Here is a 13,367-nt window from a genome sequence, read left to right as displayed (position 1 = left end):
CGAGTTGTACTGGTTGTTTACCGAGTTGTTTTGCTTATCGAGTTGTATAGTGCATTGTTTATATGTCAGTTGTTGGTCGGTTCATTACCTAATTCAGACTGTTGTGATAATACAAGTATTCGGTTTTCAATGTCAAATTCAATCTCATTTTCATGCAATGCAGTGCTCATGATGCAAAATACAACATTCTTTCAAAAAAGAAAAGCTTGGTTTTCATTCTGATCATGGTTGTTTTCACAAAAGGTGCAGTACAAGTTTTTAAAGAAAATAAAACTCGTCTGAAGTTGTACAATGTGCTAACACTATAAACCAAAAGAAACTAAGCAAAAATACAAAGATCAGTGCCAGTTATCTCAGGATCTAGAGGCCCTCTCCGTCATTTTCCTCGAAGGGACGGACTCTGCAGCACTGTCTCCATCAGTGCCACTGTCTGAATCTGGATCAGAGTCTGAACCATAGCCGCCTCCACTCTCCACCTCGAAGCCCTCCTCGGTATCAGCATCTCCACTCTCAAAACCCAAGCCAGCGTCATCATCTCCACTCTCTGATCACTCTGAATACTGACTCACTGCCTCCTCAGCCTCGCTAGTCTCAGCGTCGTCATCAATCATAATAGGCTCTGAAAGGCCACTCTCAGCTTGGGTGCCCCTAGCTCGGCCTCGGCTGTGTGCTGGAGCCTGTCTTTCTCTCCCTTCTGCCGGTGGAGACACTGCTAGTCCTGGTGCTGCTCCTGCTGGCGCACCCAGTATGGGTGGGACCTAAAAAGGCAGTGGTCATATGTCAGCCGCAGTATGCGTATCAGATGCAAGTATATGACAGAATGAGTATATGCTGAAGTCAGGAATAGAGTATGAATACAGTATGGAAATGTAGTATTTCAGATGTAGTGTATTAGTGCAGTGTGGGGAAGTTTCAGTTCTCATGTCAGTTTCAGTGTGTCAGTGAAAATTTGATGACTAGAATTTAAGAAAACTGAAGAAATTACCTGAATGCCATGGAAGCCGAGCAGTGCCTTCCTCCTCAATATCATGCCCTCGAATGAGGCTAGTAGCTTAAGCAAATCCTCGGTATATCCGGGGGGTGCTTGCAAATGTATTGGGAATGATTAATGTCCAGAACAAACAAATATCAGAAAGAGATGGGAAAACTAAAAATGTGGTACATACCGGAGGTGCATCCTCGGCTCTAGTGTATCTATGCCCAGCTGCTACGGGCTCAATTGGAATCTGATAGGCCTCTCCAGTATACCGCCAACATGTGAGTGCAGTAGGTAGCTCTAGCCACCCAATCCCCTACCTCGTTTGGGGAGCCCCTCTGCCACGGGCTCTGCTTGCCCGGGTCACTCTGCGTCTCGTTCTCGCTGTAGGAGCTCTCATCCCCACGAACATCGGTCAGAGGCAGCATCAAGTGTGTCTGGATAAAGGCTGCGTAGTCGCCCTCTACACAAAAATATTCTATCTCCAAGCCTACTATGAACTTGATCACCTCTTCGGTAGATAACTTGTCTGTCGCTCTCATGGACACTGGCGGTGCCATCGGTATAAACGGAGCAAGCAAGCCCATGGTCTGGTGCACAAAGCGCTCGCCTAGGAACCAGGCTCAGCAAATCGGGTCCTCAAGTAGAATATGATAGCGGAAGGTACCCTAAACCATATAGTACTGGGCTCGAAGCTTTGTTGGTATCGCGGCCCAGGGCTGGCATGTGATCTGAAATGGAAAATGAACAGGTTATTAGTCACTGTCAGTTACTAATGTATGAATCAAAACAGCGGTAAAGCAAAAATGACTGTGTTTCGAGTTACCTTGTGCGTCACTACCGTATCGAAGTACTCAAGGAAAAACATGAAGGGCTCACAAGTCCTACAGCGAAGTTGGCCGTCGTATACTCGAGAAAAGGGAACCGTCAATAGAATCTCATCTGCAGGCACTGGGGCAAGAGTCGGGAAGTATGTGTAAATCCATAGCTGCAAGGAGAATGCAAAGGTATGTAATCAACACAGTATAAACAGACGCAGAAAGTGCAAAGCAAAAGCACATAGTATAAACAGATGCAGAAAGTGCAAAGTAGAAAGCACATGTGTTGAACGGGTTTAAAGCAAGAAATGCTGAGCAAAAAATGTAAACTGAAAAAAGGAAACAGAGAAATGTACCTCCCAGGCTCGCTAGTGGCCTCCAACTAAGTTCCCTCGCTGACAAGAGGAAGAACTCATGTATCCATACAATATGGTGAGGCCGGCTCTGCCCCAATCATAAAACTGAACTCGAGGAAAAGTCACCAAGGCACTCAGCAAATACAGGCCTACGGTGTTCCACCTGTTTGAAAACAAGTGGTATCGAAGATGAACATCAGGAAGCCCCTGGCATATTGCACTGTATCCTCTATCGTCTCAGGCTCAGTCCCCCTGAACTGCTCCTCGAACCAAGTGTATCGCACCATGCCTGGCTAGTATATCGGTAGATGTGTCCCAAGCAGCTCGAGCCAGGCTGCCCTCCACTCCTCTATATCTGGGTCAAGAGGGATCAGATCACTCCCTACGCCTAAGCTGGTGATCATGGCAAAGTCGTAAGGAGTCATCGTCATCTCCCATGTGGTGGAAAAGTGGAAAGAGTTGGTGGTGTCTCACCACCTCTCCACCAATGCTCCTAAGAGAGGACGGCTCGCGGTAACCCAAGTCAAGCTGGAGTAGAAGAGGGCGAAGCCTGCCTTGTCAACAATGTCACGAACTCCAATTGGGAGCTCGTCATACCAATCTCGAGCAGTCGTCGCACTATTGCCCCTAAAGGCGCGAGACTCACCTTGTGGCAATGCATGAAATGTAATCAGATTAAGGCAGTGTATGAGACACAGTCAAATGAAGGCAATGCAAGAAATGCAAACAATTAAAGGCAGAAACAAAGTTCGTACCTCAACAGTAATGGCCGATAAATGAGACTCTGGCTCCCTCAACAGGAGGTCCTCTGGTGCATCGTCAGTGAAATCAGTAAAACATTTGATGCTTCCGGTAATGGGCAATATGTGTGTTTGAGAATGATACCTCGCTGGATCAAAAGGTCGTACACTCAATGGTAACGGCTCTAGCTTAGCTTTTGGCTCGGTCTCGATGTCTGCCTCAAAGTCTACTGGGGGAAGCTCGGGAGGAGCCCCATCATAAGGAACATCGTCTGCCATCTGAAAATAGGTGTGAGATGGGTGAAAAGTGAAGAAAATGGGTAAACTTGGAAAAAGTCAACCCTAAGAGAGAGAAAATGAAGGAAAAAGTCAAAGTCGAGAAAAGTGCACAGAACTTAAGAGAAACTCAAGGGGAATGAGCCTAGAATGGTGGAAATGAGAAAAGAAGCTTCGAAATCAAATTCCAATCGGTTCAAAGCGAAGAAAACTAGGAGGATTTAGCAAATAAAGTTTGTGTGGGGCATTAAAAAACGCATAAAAGGCTCAGATCTGGAGAGGGAAAACACCTAGAGAGAGAGAGAGAGATAGAGCATTTTCGGTCAAGGAGGTGTGAGGAAATGAGCCCTAGTGGCTTGTATTTAAAGGCCAATGCATGAAAAGTCAGCTTTGCCCCGAACTGCCATCGATGGCCGGCAAGGCACACCAGTGGCTGGCAGGTGGCTAGCGGCCCCTTCTTGTGGCCGGCAGGTTTCCAAAGGTCTCCTCTATGTCCCTGGTTCTGTTTTGTGTCATTGGATTTCAAAATTGAAGGGATTGTTCAATATTGAGTCCAGAATGCCTCTATGGAAGCTCAGAACTGCGTTTCTAGTACACGATGTTCATCGCTCATTGCCATAAGCAAGGTGTATCCTTTTTATCATATTGTAATTTTTTTGAGAGGTAAATCGGAAGTTGTTTTTGAATTGGTTTTGATGAATATGCTTTTGTTGTTGTTGCATGGAACGTGCATTCTGCTTATCTGTCGCATAGAACATGTTCTTACTCTAGCTGCACAAAATGTGCTTCCGCTCTTACATTATGCATAGAACATGCTTATTGCTTTCGCTCTTGAATCATGCATGAAATATATGCATTTGTCTTTGAATCATGTGTACAATATGCTCCTTTTACCAATCATGCATGGAATATGCTCTCAAGTTGTTTGATTCGCATAGAACATGCCATTATATCTCAGTTGTTGTCTTGCATAGAATATGCGCTTCTCCATTATTTCATAGAATATGCACTTTTCTATTGATGCATAGAATATGCTTTCATTCTTGTTTCATGCATAGAAAATGCACTGTCGTTACATAACACGATTTTGTACAAAGGCACGATATTGTATGTACGGTTTATTCAACAGAGCCAGCACAAACAAATGATATTGTATGTACAGTCCATTCAGAGGAGTTCTAGGGAAAATCATTTGTGCCCTTCGAGTTACATCATTTTACTCCATCTCCTCGCTCGTGAGACGCGTTAGGATCATTCCTTTAGTTACGTCTTTTGGTTAAAAACATTTGAGTGCGTCCTGATGTTCACCACCTCCCTCGGTTACTGTCCTTCGATTAAAAACATTTGAGTGCGTCTTGATGTTCACCACCTCCCTCGATTACCATCCTTGGTTAAAAAAATTTGAGTGCATCCTGATGTTCACCACCTCCCTCGGTTGTCGTCCTTTGGTTAAAAACATTTGAGTGCGTCTTGATGTTCACCACCTCCTTCAGTTACCGTCCTTCGGTTAAAAACATTTGAATGCATCCTGATGTTCACCACCTCCCTCGATTACTATCCTTCGGTTAAAAATATTTGAGTGTGTCCTGATGTTCACCACTTCCCTCGGTTACCGTCCTTCTATTAAAAACATTTGAGTGCGTCCTGATGTTCACCACCTCCCTCAGTTACCATCCTTCGGTTAAAAACATTTAAGTGCGTCCTGATGTTCACCACCTCCCTCAGTTACCATCATTCGGTTAAAAATATGTGAGTGCGTCCTAATGTTCACCACTTCCTTCGGTTACCGTCCTTCGATTAAAAACATTTGAGTGTGTCCTAATGTTCACCACCTCCCTCGGTTATCATCCTTCGGTTAAAAACATTCGGGTGCATCCCGGTGTTCACACTCCCCTTTTCTTTCTCATGTGTGCAAACACATTAGGATCTTGTTTGACATCTCGGGTACGCCCGATCGCTCTTCGTCTTTTCTGCACGTTGCGTAGTTAAGTTTGCATAATTTTCTTACATCCTTTCTACATGAAATGTGGTTTGGCTCGTAATTCTCACTTGTGGCGTGTTTGCTTACTCCTTTTTATGATTGAGATTGATGTGTCCTATTTTAGTTTGTTTAAACTGTGGCATTTTCATTGCATTGCGTTTGCATTTAAATGTTTTATTGCACAGTCTCATTGCATGACCATAAGTTATGTTCTTGCATCATGCATATCATTTGCATCTTGCCCCATAACTACGCTGGTTTGATTCCTTGCAAAGGGATACGTAGGTAGCCTGTGAGCGTAACCATTTGTTTTTTGTTTTGATTGTTTGTCCAAGTCTTACGGCCTTGTCAAAATTGGTCCTCTCTGGGCTTTGACGTTCACTCATGTCATTTCATGACTCTGAGTTCTATCAAAGAGGGGCAACTGTAGACACCCCATTTTTTACGGCCTTTTAAGACTTGGATGTTTTTGCAGGTACATCTGATGACGAGTCTGATTGCTCGCCAAGCGCTCGAAGTCTCTAGCAGAATGCCACAGGTTTGAGCATTTCAAACCCTGCATCCATTTTGTCTCATCTTTGGACCATGCCTGGCTCTTTTCAGCTTGAAGTTCCTGATGGCTTGCCGGCCATCCTTGGAGGCTGCCGGCCACCACTTCTCCTTTGCCGGCCATCAATGAAGCGTTGTCGGCCACCACTGATGGCCGGCCAACCATCATTGCTTGCTGCAGATATTTTGTGATATTTTGTGCCAACTGTTGCACACATTCATGCATCTTCCTACACGTGTTTGGCTGGATGTTTGGCAGAGAAATTGGTACTTTTCTATATATAGGACCCGTCTCTCTCATGTGAAGGGGTTAGAAAATTTTGAGACATAAAATTTTCTCTCTCTCTAGATTTCTATCTCTCTCTCTTACAATTTTGTGCCTAAGTGCCTGTTTTCTCTACACTTTTACATACATTACCTTAACCAAAGTTGCTAGTCTTTGAGCTGAGGTAACTTGGGACCTTCTTTGAGCTCTAGAAGGTGGTTTTGGCTTGGATTGTTGGACAATTTCTGCTTTGCTTCAAAGGTATAACACTTGCCTTGTTTATACTTGTTTTGTATACTTGTTTTGCCATCCTTTTGGACTGTTTTTGGCCTGGTTTTGAACTGTAAAAAGCACTATTTTTGTAGCTTAAAAATGGTGGTTTGAGCCCTTTTTTAGTTAGGGGGTTGTTCACCCTTCTTGTTTCTTAGTGTGTAAAGCTTTTGTGCCTTTATCCATCACTTTAAAACCAACTTTTTTGGACCTTTTAACCCCTGAAGTTCAGAGGTTTTTCAGTGGTAAAAAACTCATTTTAAAGTCCAAAATTGGAGGGGTTAGTCTCATCTCTTTGTGTCTTGTTCGCATGCCTAGTTAGCCTTATGTATTAGCTTAATGTTTTAGCTTTTTGGAGCTCAAGTCCAGCATGTTTTAAGCTTTGTTTTGACCTGTTTTAGCTCTGTTTTGGGCTGGTTAAGTCTTTTCAGTCTTGTTTTGCATAGTTGTAGTGTAGGTTTCTTGCACAAGCTTGTTGTTTTAAGGCTTTAATCATCATTGGTTTGAGTTGGCTGCATGTTTTAGTGCTTTTTCTACTTCATTTCAGCACTTAATCATCTCTACAACCTCCCTCCTTTCTTGATTTTATTTTTGCTTTGAAAGTGGTTTCAAACCACTTGTTTGCCTAAGTGTGAAATGGAGGTGCTACACCTAATGGTTTAATCTCTTAGGGGTTCATTACCAACAGTGTAATGCCTTTTTCATGCCCAAAGCAACTTGTGGTTTGAACCCTCCTTTCATTAGAGGACACTCACCAATGGACTTAATGGATTAAATGATGATTTGGTAATTAAAATGAGTAAACAAATTTGACAAGTAAAAGAGGTAAGATAAGCATTCTTTGTGTTGCATTGCATGTGTTCAAATCGAACGTTAATTTGAACACAAGGCAAATGAGACATTTCGTACTCAATAGTGATGAAATGTGCCATTTTTCTAGGTCTCTATTGCCCTTGATCATGCATGCTAGGGTGATGGCCATTTGAGTCTTGTTTTTGCATTTATTGAACTTGCACAATTGGTTTTACAAGCCATCATGCAATGAAATTGCTTAATTGGTGGTTTTGTGAACCAAATCTTGTCCTTCCTTTGATTTCCTCATGAAAATGAGAGACAAGGTATGCAGACAACCCTTGGAAAAATCGCATTTTTGCTTTGTTTGTGCTCTGTTCCAGTATGGTGATCCAATGCATCAGTGGCCGGCAATGCACCATCCATGGCCGGCAGTGCCTCATTTCTGGCCGGCAGACCACCTCCATAGCCCGTAGAGGGCCGACAGCAACCATCCATGGCCGGCAGGCCACTAATGTAAACCTCAGCAAAGATTTGGTAAGGTGCAGCAGAAAAGTTCTAGAAATGCTCAACCCTATACACAAAGAATTTCGAGAGCAAAACGGAGGTCTTTTCGGGGCGAAAATCGAGCATGTGCATCTTCTACTTCCTGAGGCAGAGCAGTGGCAGCATAGTTTAATGTCTTTAATGCTTAGTTCATATGCATTTGTGTTCTAATTAAGTAATTAGTTTGCTAGTTAGTTAAAGTGTTGCAATAATTAGTAATTAGCTTAACTAGTTATTCATTTGATTTGTAATAATTAGTCTAATTAGCTTAATTAGATTCGCTTAGTTTAGATTAGATTAGCTTAGCTCTTATTCATTCGGTCCCTCCTTCGCGAAGGCGTAATATTGTAATAAGTGTGCGTGCGTGCGTGTGTGTATGTCTTTCAACCCCACGTCTTTCTCCCTTTTATTTAATCACTTTCGATGGCTAGATTAAGATTCATATTTCAATTAGCATACCTTATGCTTGCATCCATTCATTCGTATTGCATGCACCAAAACTCGGTGCATCATTCAAACTGCATTGTCATTTCAATATCTTCTTTGAATACGTGTTTGATTGCATGTTGTTATCAAATCGATTCATATGCCATAATAGTAGCTAATCCTATTAATTGCATGCGTTACATTAGGCATCTTGTATAGTTAGGATCATGCATCTTTCTAACTAGTTTCTGTTTTGGCTTGGAGTACTCAGTGAGTTTTTAAGCTTTATCATACTTGCATAAGTGTGAATGTTGCCATGATTAGCATGCTTGCCATGAGGCTATGTGCTTAAATGCTAAACTGCGTGAATGCCTGTGGATGAAGGCTTGTTGTTTGAATTGGAACAATTCAACGAATGTAAGTTTTAAGTCCACTTTGTTGAAGTAGCAAATCATGTTTTAAGCCCACTATGTTTGGTGGCAAATTCGCAAACTTTTAAGCCCACTTGAGGTGGCAAATTCAAACCATTTTAGTAAACAAACACGAGTTGAATTGTTCCAAATTGAGCAAACTAGTCTATACTTGCTTGTGCGCATCACATAGTAAAGCTAGTTTAATAATCAGAACAAGAACACATAATGTTTATAAAAATCATATCATGATTAGTAGAGGCCGATCTTTGATTGGGTGAGCGGGGGTGCGCAATTCATGACCTTCCCCTTTCGTACCCAATTTTCCGAGCCGAGACAACTTTGGTGATGATAGACACGTGGCCTTTGGCACGAGTCAGGGTTTCCTAAATTTCTCCAAAAATAAAATATTTAGGTAGCAACTCTGTATCTGGAAAAACAGTCCAATTTTGGCATTATTTGATTTAAAATCGATTTTCCAAAAAGATTTTCTGGATTTGGACTCTTTGGTGTTTATTAGTTTCACATTGCATTTGTGAGACTAGATTCAGAATAGCGGAAGTCCGAACTGTGAGGCCTTCTTTTCAAACCTTCCGAAAGAGGGGGCAGAAAAAGGCGAGTCCACAAGTAGCTTTCAAAAAAGTCCAAGGTATTCTGTCATAATAGTATTGCATAGGTGGATTGACCTCCATCCTTACCTTTTTTGTGTCTAAGAGTATGGATTAGTTCTTGGGTGATGATAGTATTGTCATAGGTGGATCGACCAAGAATGAAACTGCTTTGGTTAGGGTTAACAAGATTAATGAGAAGAGACCGAATACGGTTCACTAAAATTTTTGACAAAATTTTATACGAGACATTACAAAGGCTAATAAGGCGAAACTGTTTGATATTCTCAGGAATTTCAGTTTTGGGAATAAGGGCAATAAGGGTTTGATTCACTGCAGGCGGTATAGATTTAGATTGGAAGCAGTTCTTAATGAAATCACAAACATTAACCCCAATCATATCCCAATATTTTTGATAGAACATAGCTTGAAATCCATCTCGCCCAGGGGCTTTGAAAGCACTAATGTTCTTGACAGCCTTCCAAATTTCATCAGTAGAAATGTTTCTCAACAAAAGGTTGTTTTCATCATGTGAAATTTTATGAGTGGTAATATTACACCAATGGTCAAAGGTATTAACAAGCTCAGCATTGAATAAGGAAGTGAAATTGTTCTGTATATGATTTTTAACTAATAAAGGGTTATCAATCCACTCACCATGCTCATCTTTCAGAGAATCAATTCTCAATTTCTTACGTCTAGTAATGGCAAATGTATGAAAAAACTTAGTGTTCCTCTCACCTTGAGTGATCCAATTAGCTCTAGATTTTTGAAACTAGAGAACTTCTTCTTGAAACAAAGTTTTGTTATATTGAACAATAAGGTCCTTTTCTAAACGAAACAGGTTATGAGAAAAAGATGAAGAAGAATCTTGAGTGTTTTGGATTCCCTCAATACGAGATAAAAGCCACCTTTTTCTTTTAAAAATGTTACCAAAAACCTCATTGTTCCAAGTAAGGGAATTAGTAACAACAAAAAACAAGTTATCTTGAATAAAATATTCATGATTCCAAGAAGACTTAGCAATATCTTTATAAGTAGGATGTGAAAGCCAAGCTACTTCAGGAGAGAGTTTAGTTATACCTGTTGTGTGGACCATAATAGGTGAATGATCCGAATATATACGAGGGAGGTTTCTGAATGCTCCTTCAAGGAATGCGATTCTCCATTCTGCATTGCAGAGAGCTCGGTCTAATCTTTTCATAGTATTAGCCATTCCCTGCCTGTTGTTAGACCAAGTAAATTTCGACCCTGAGCAACCAATGTCCATAAGTCCACAGCGGTTAATATTATCAAGAAACTTTCTGCATCGATAGTTCTAGTTGTTGTGGGAATAACTTCTTCTTTCATTCTGCCCCATGGTATCATTGAAATCTCCTGCAATAAGCCAAGGCCTAACCATTGTGCTTTAAGTATTCTCCATATCATTCCAGGGGTTTTGACGTATGCCAGGATTAGGACTGGCATAAACTGCAGCAAGAACCCACTCTTCATAATTCTCACATTTCAAAGTAGCTTGAATAAGTTGGGATTTGGCAACAGGTGCACTAACGGAGACTTGGATAGGATCCTAAATCAGCCATATGCCGCCAACGCGCCCAACAGGGTCAACAATGGTAGAGGCAGTATACCCCAAATGATTAAAGAAGAGACCCATGGAACTAAAAATGGCTTTTGTTTGAAACAGAGCCACAACATTGGGGTGATGGAGTCTTATGAGATCTTTGAAATTTCTCCTGAAGATTTTATTGCCGACTTCCCGACAGTTCCACAACATAACATTCATGGATGAACAATTGGGAAAATTAGGTAGCGGATCTGAGCTAGTCAGGCCAATATAATCATGCACAATCTTTTTGGATAACTCTGATGGCCTTAGGGCTGCCATATGTGTTTCCTGCAGTGGTCTTCTGCCCACGCTCACCCACTTGGGCTCGATGTTCAACCTTATCTTTTCGATCCACCATTCTACGTTTACTAAGTGAATGGCTTCACTCTTTGGTTCGAGGTATGATCCCACCGAGTTGTGTCTCATCCCGGTGGTTTGAGCTACTGGTGTCTCTGGATCTTCGTTGATGCTGGAGATGCTCGTTGTTCCTATCAGGTGGTTTCTGCTTTAACTCAAAGCTAACGGAAGAGGTTTGAGGATTTTCAGTGAAGGGTGAAAGAGAGATGAAATCAGGAATCTAGGATGGGGTGGGATTGAATGGTGATATAGAAGGATTAGGTGGATTTGTGTCTGTCATCATAATAGTAGAGTTATCACTTGTAGCTTACAGCAGGCTAGGAGTGGAGCTAGCTGCAGTGTTCTCAGGTCTTACTTGTGCTGCACCAGTTGTGGTCATGTCTTTGTTAAGTTGTCTTCCATCTTGTTGTCTATCAGAAGAGATTCTCTATACTACATTTGGATTGCTTGCCTCACTAGATTATTCTTTTCTATATGCACCTTCCATTTTAGGGCCCATTGGGTTTTTGTGCTTGGCTCAATCTATAATTCCTTCCTTGTTTCCATTCTTAGCAAGAGGCCCAAACCTATTAGCAGATCTTCTAACATTAGCAGTGCTAGGTCCAGGTTGCCTACCAGTGGGATTGGGTCGATTGTTTCTCCTGTTCACTAACATCCAAGGCCCAAACTCTTCAGAGTGTTCTGTGCCCGAGGCAATTTGTTTCCCTGAGGAGTTAGCCGTTGGAATTGGATTTGACCCAGCATCATGACCGTTAGCTATAGCTTCTGCATTTACCTTCACCGGTTCCAGCACCGGCTTGCTGCTACAGTACTCTTTCCAGTGTCCAACTTTACCACACTGAAAGTAAAAGTAATGTAAATGCTCATATTCCACTATATATGTATATTTACCTACAACAAATCTCAAAATCAATGGCTTTGTAAGATCCACTTCCACACATACACGTGCATATCTTCCCTTAGCAGACATGGCAATATTTAGATCAATCTTAAGAGGTTTTCCAATGGCCTTTGCTATGTGGAAGAGTACTCTCTCGTTGTAGTATTCAATAGGAAGTTGTGGAAATCGGACCTATAATGCCGTAGCTACTTCTTTGGCCTCAGATGGTTTGAAATCAGGTTCTTATCTTCTAACAGTTTAATAATGATCCATTATGATCCAAAGGCCCTCTGTGTACACTTTGCTACAATCAGATTGCATTTCAAATTTGATTAAGAAGAAACCCAAACCCAGACCCAGATCAGTTGCTTCAAAATCCCCTCGTAATCCTCAAATCTTACTAAGTTTTGAGACAAGAAATTTATACCCTAGCATTTTCCCAAGCAATCTGACTACCAAGCAATCTTTCCATGGCTTACGAATGTGCTTAATAAGTCACAAAGAAAGTTTGATTTTGGGGATATGAGGCCCTAGACCAACAGTCTAAGAAGGATCAGCTTCCTCTATATCCTCATTATCTTCTTCATCAGTAAGAAGGTCATCATCCGACAACCTCTCTAGATCAATATCAAAGGCTTTCTCATTGGTCTTTGAAAAGGTGAGAGCTTGTTTGAAAGACTTCTTTGTTTAATCCTCTGCCATAGTTTGGATCAAGTCATTCATACCTTGATCTACAGGAAGTCGTTCATAACTTGATCAATAGTGCTCTTGGACAAGTTTTTGATCTTCTTGGTGCTTCGCACCAAATGATATTTTTCTTCTAGCGATTGGTCAGCTTGGTTGTCAATTGGGTATACAAGAGCTGAGGTTGGAACGGAAGCTTCGGGCATTTTCTAAATGAAAGTAACTTTTGAATGTATGTATTCCATTGGAAATTGGCAATAGTCAACATTATACCTTGAGTATGAAAGTCTCGAACAATTAACAGTTGTAAAATAATCATATTTTTATCATAATTAAATTTTTGTGAGAAGTAATCATCCACTGTAATATATAATTCCATATTACAGTAAATTGTTTAGGAGTATGTTCATAGAGATTGTGTTACCTTAAGCATTGAAGTGTTGTTCCAACATAAGACAATAGTTGCACTAAATGTTACTCTATTTTGCAAATTCATGGTGCATTGTTCATCTCTTCTATTTTTCTCTACAATACTTATCTTGTACTTTTTTTAACAATAAAATCGAATAAAATTCTTCTTTTTCAAATATATATATATATATATATATATATATGTTTATATACTATTTGTGTTGGGTATACCTCTTTAATAGAGTATGGAACCCAATTGGTTTATTAAAGAATTTAATTTGGTTTGGTGTTGGTGTTGGTGTTGGTTATAATATATTTATAATATATTATATCTAATTTTTAGAGGCCCAATAAATATTTAATATTTAGTTTGGTAACAATTAAAGTTTTAATAAAAAAAAAAACCTAAGGAA

At 40.8% G+C, this 13,367-nt stretch overlaps 1 protein-coding gene and 1 long non-coding RNA gene across 2 annotated transcripts; both read right to left on the bottom strand.

The window, feature by feature from the left end:
* Positions 1–189: 189 nt before the first annotated feature.
* On the bottom strand, positions 190–2,958 carry LOC114293156 (uncharacterized). Its single transcript, XR_014342712.1, has 5 exons — positions 2,151–2,958; positions 1,803–1,964; positions 1,167–1,707; positions 986–1,083; positions 190–758 (listed from the first exon to the last, which is right to left on the bottom strand). It is a non-coding gene; the product is annotated as an uncharacterized LOC114293156 (long non-coding RNA).
* Positions 2,959–9,062: 6,104 nt separating this feature from the next.
* LOC145800749 (uncharacterized) lies at positions 9,063–11,358 on the bottom strand. Its single transcript, XM_082890482.1, has 4 exons — positions 11,291–11,358; positions 9,954–10,317; positions 9,755–9,844; positions 9,063–9,626 (listed from the first exon to the last, which is right to left on the bottom strand). Exons 1-4 carry the CDS (start codon positions 11,356–11,358, stop codon positions 9,063–9,065), a joined length of 1,086 nt encoding a protein of 361 aa, XP_082746608.1.
* Between the last annotated feature and the right edge of the window lie 2,009 nt (positions 11,359–13,367).

Source organism: Camellia sinensis, chromosome 10 (assembly GCF_055761805.1).
Source record: "Camellia sinensis isolate YWXY chromosome 10, ASM5576180v1, whole genome shotgun sequence".
NCBI classification, from domain to species: domain Eukaryota; kingdom Viridiplantae; phylum Streptophyta; class Magnoliopsida; order Ericales; family Theaceae; genus Camellia; species Camellia sinensis.
The sequence above is the reverse complement of the archived record's forward strand: the minus strand, read 5'-3'. Positions and strand labels throughout refer to the sequence as shown.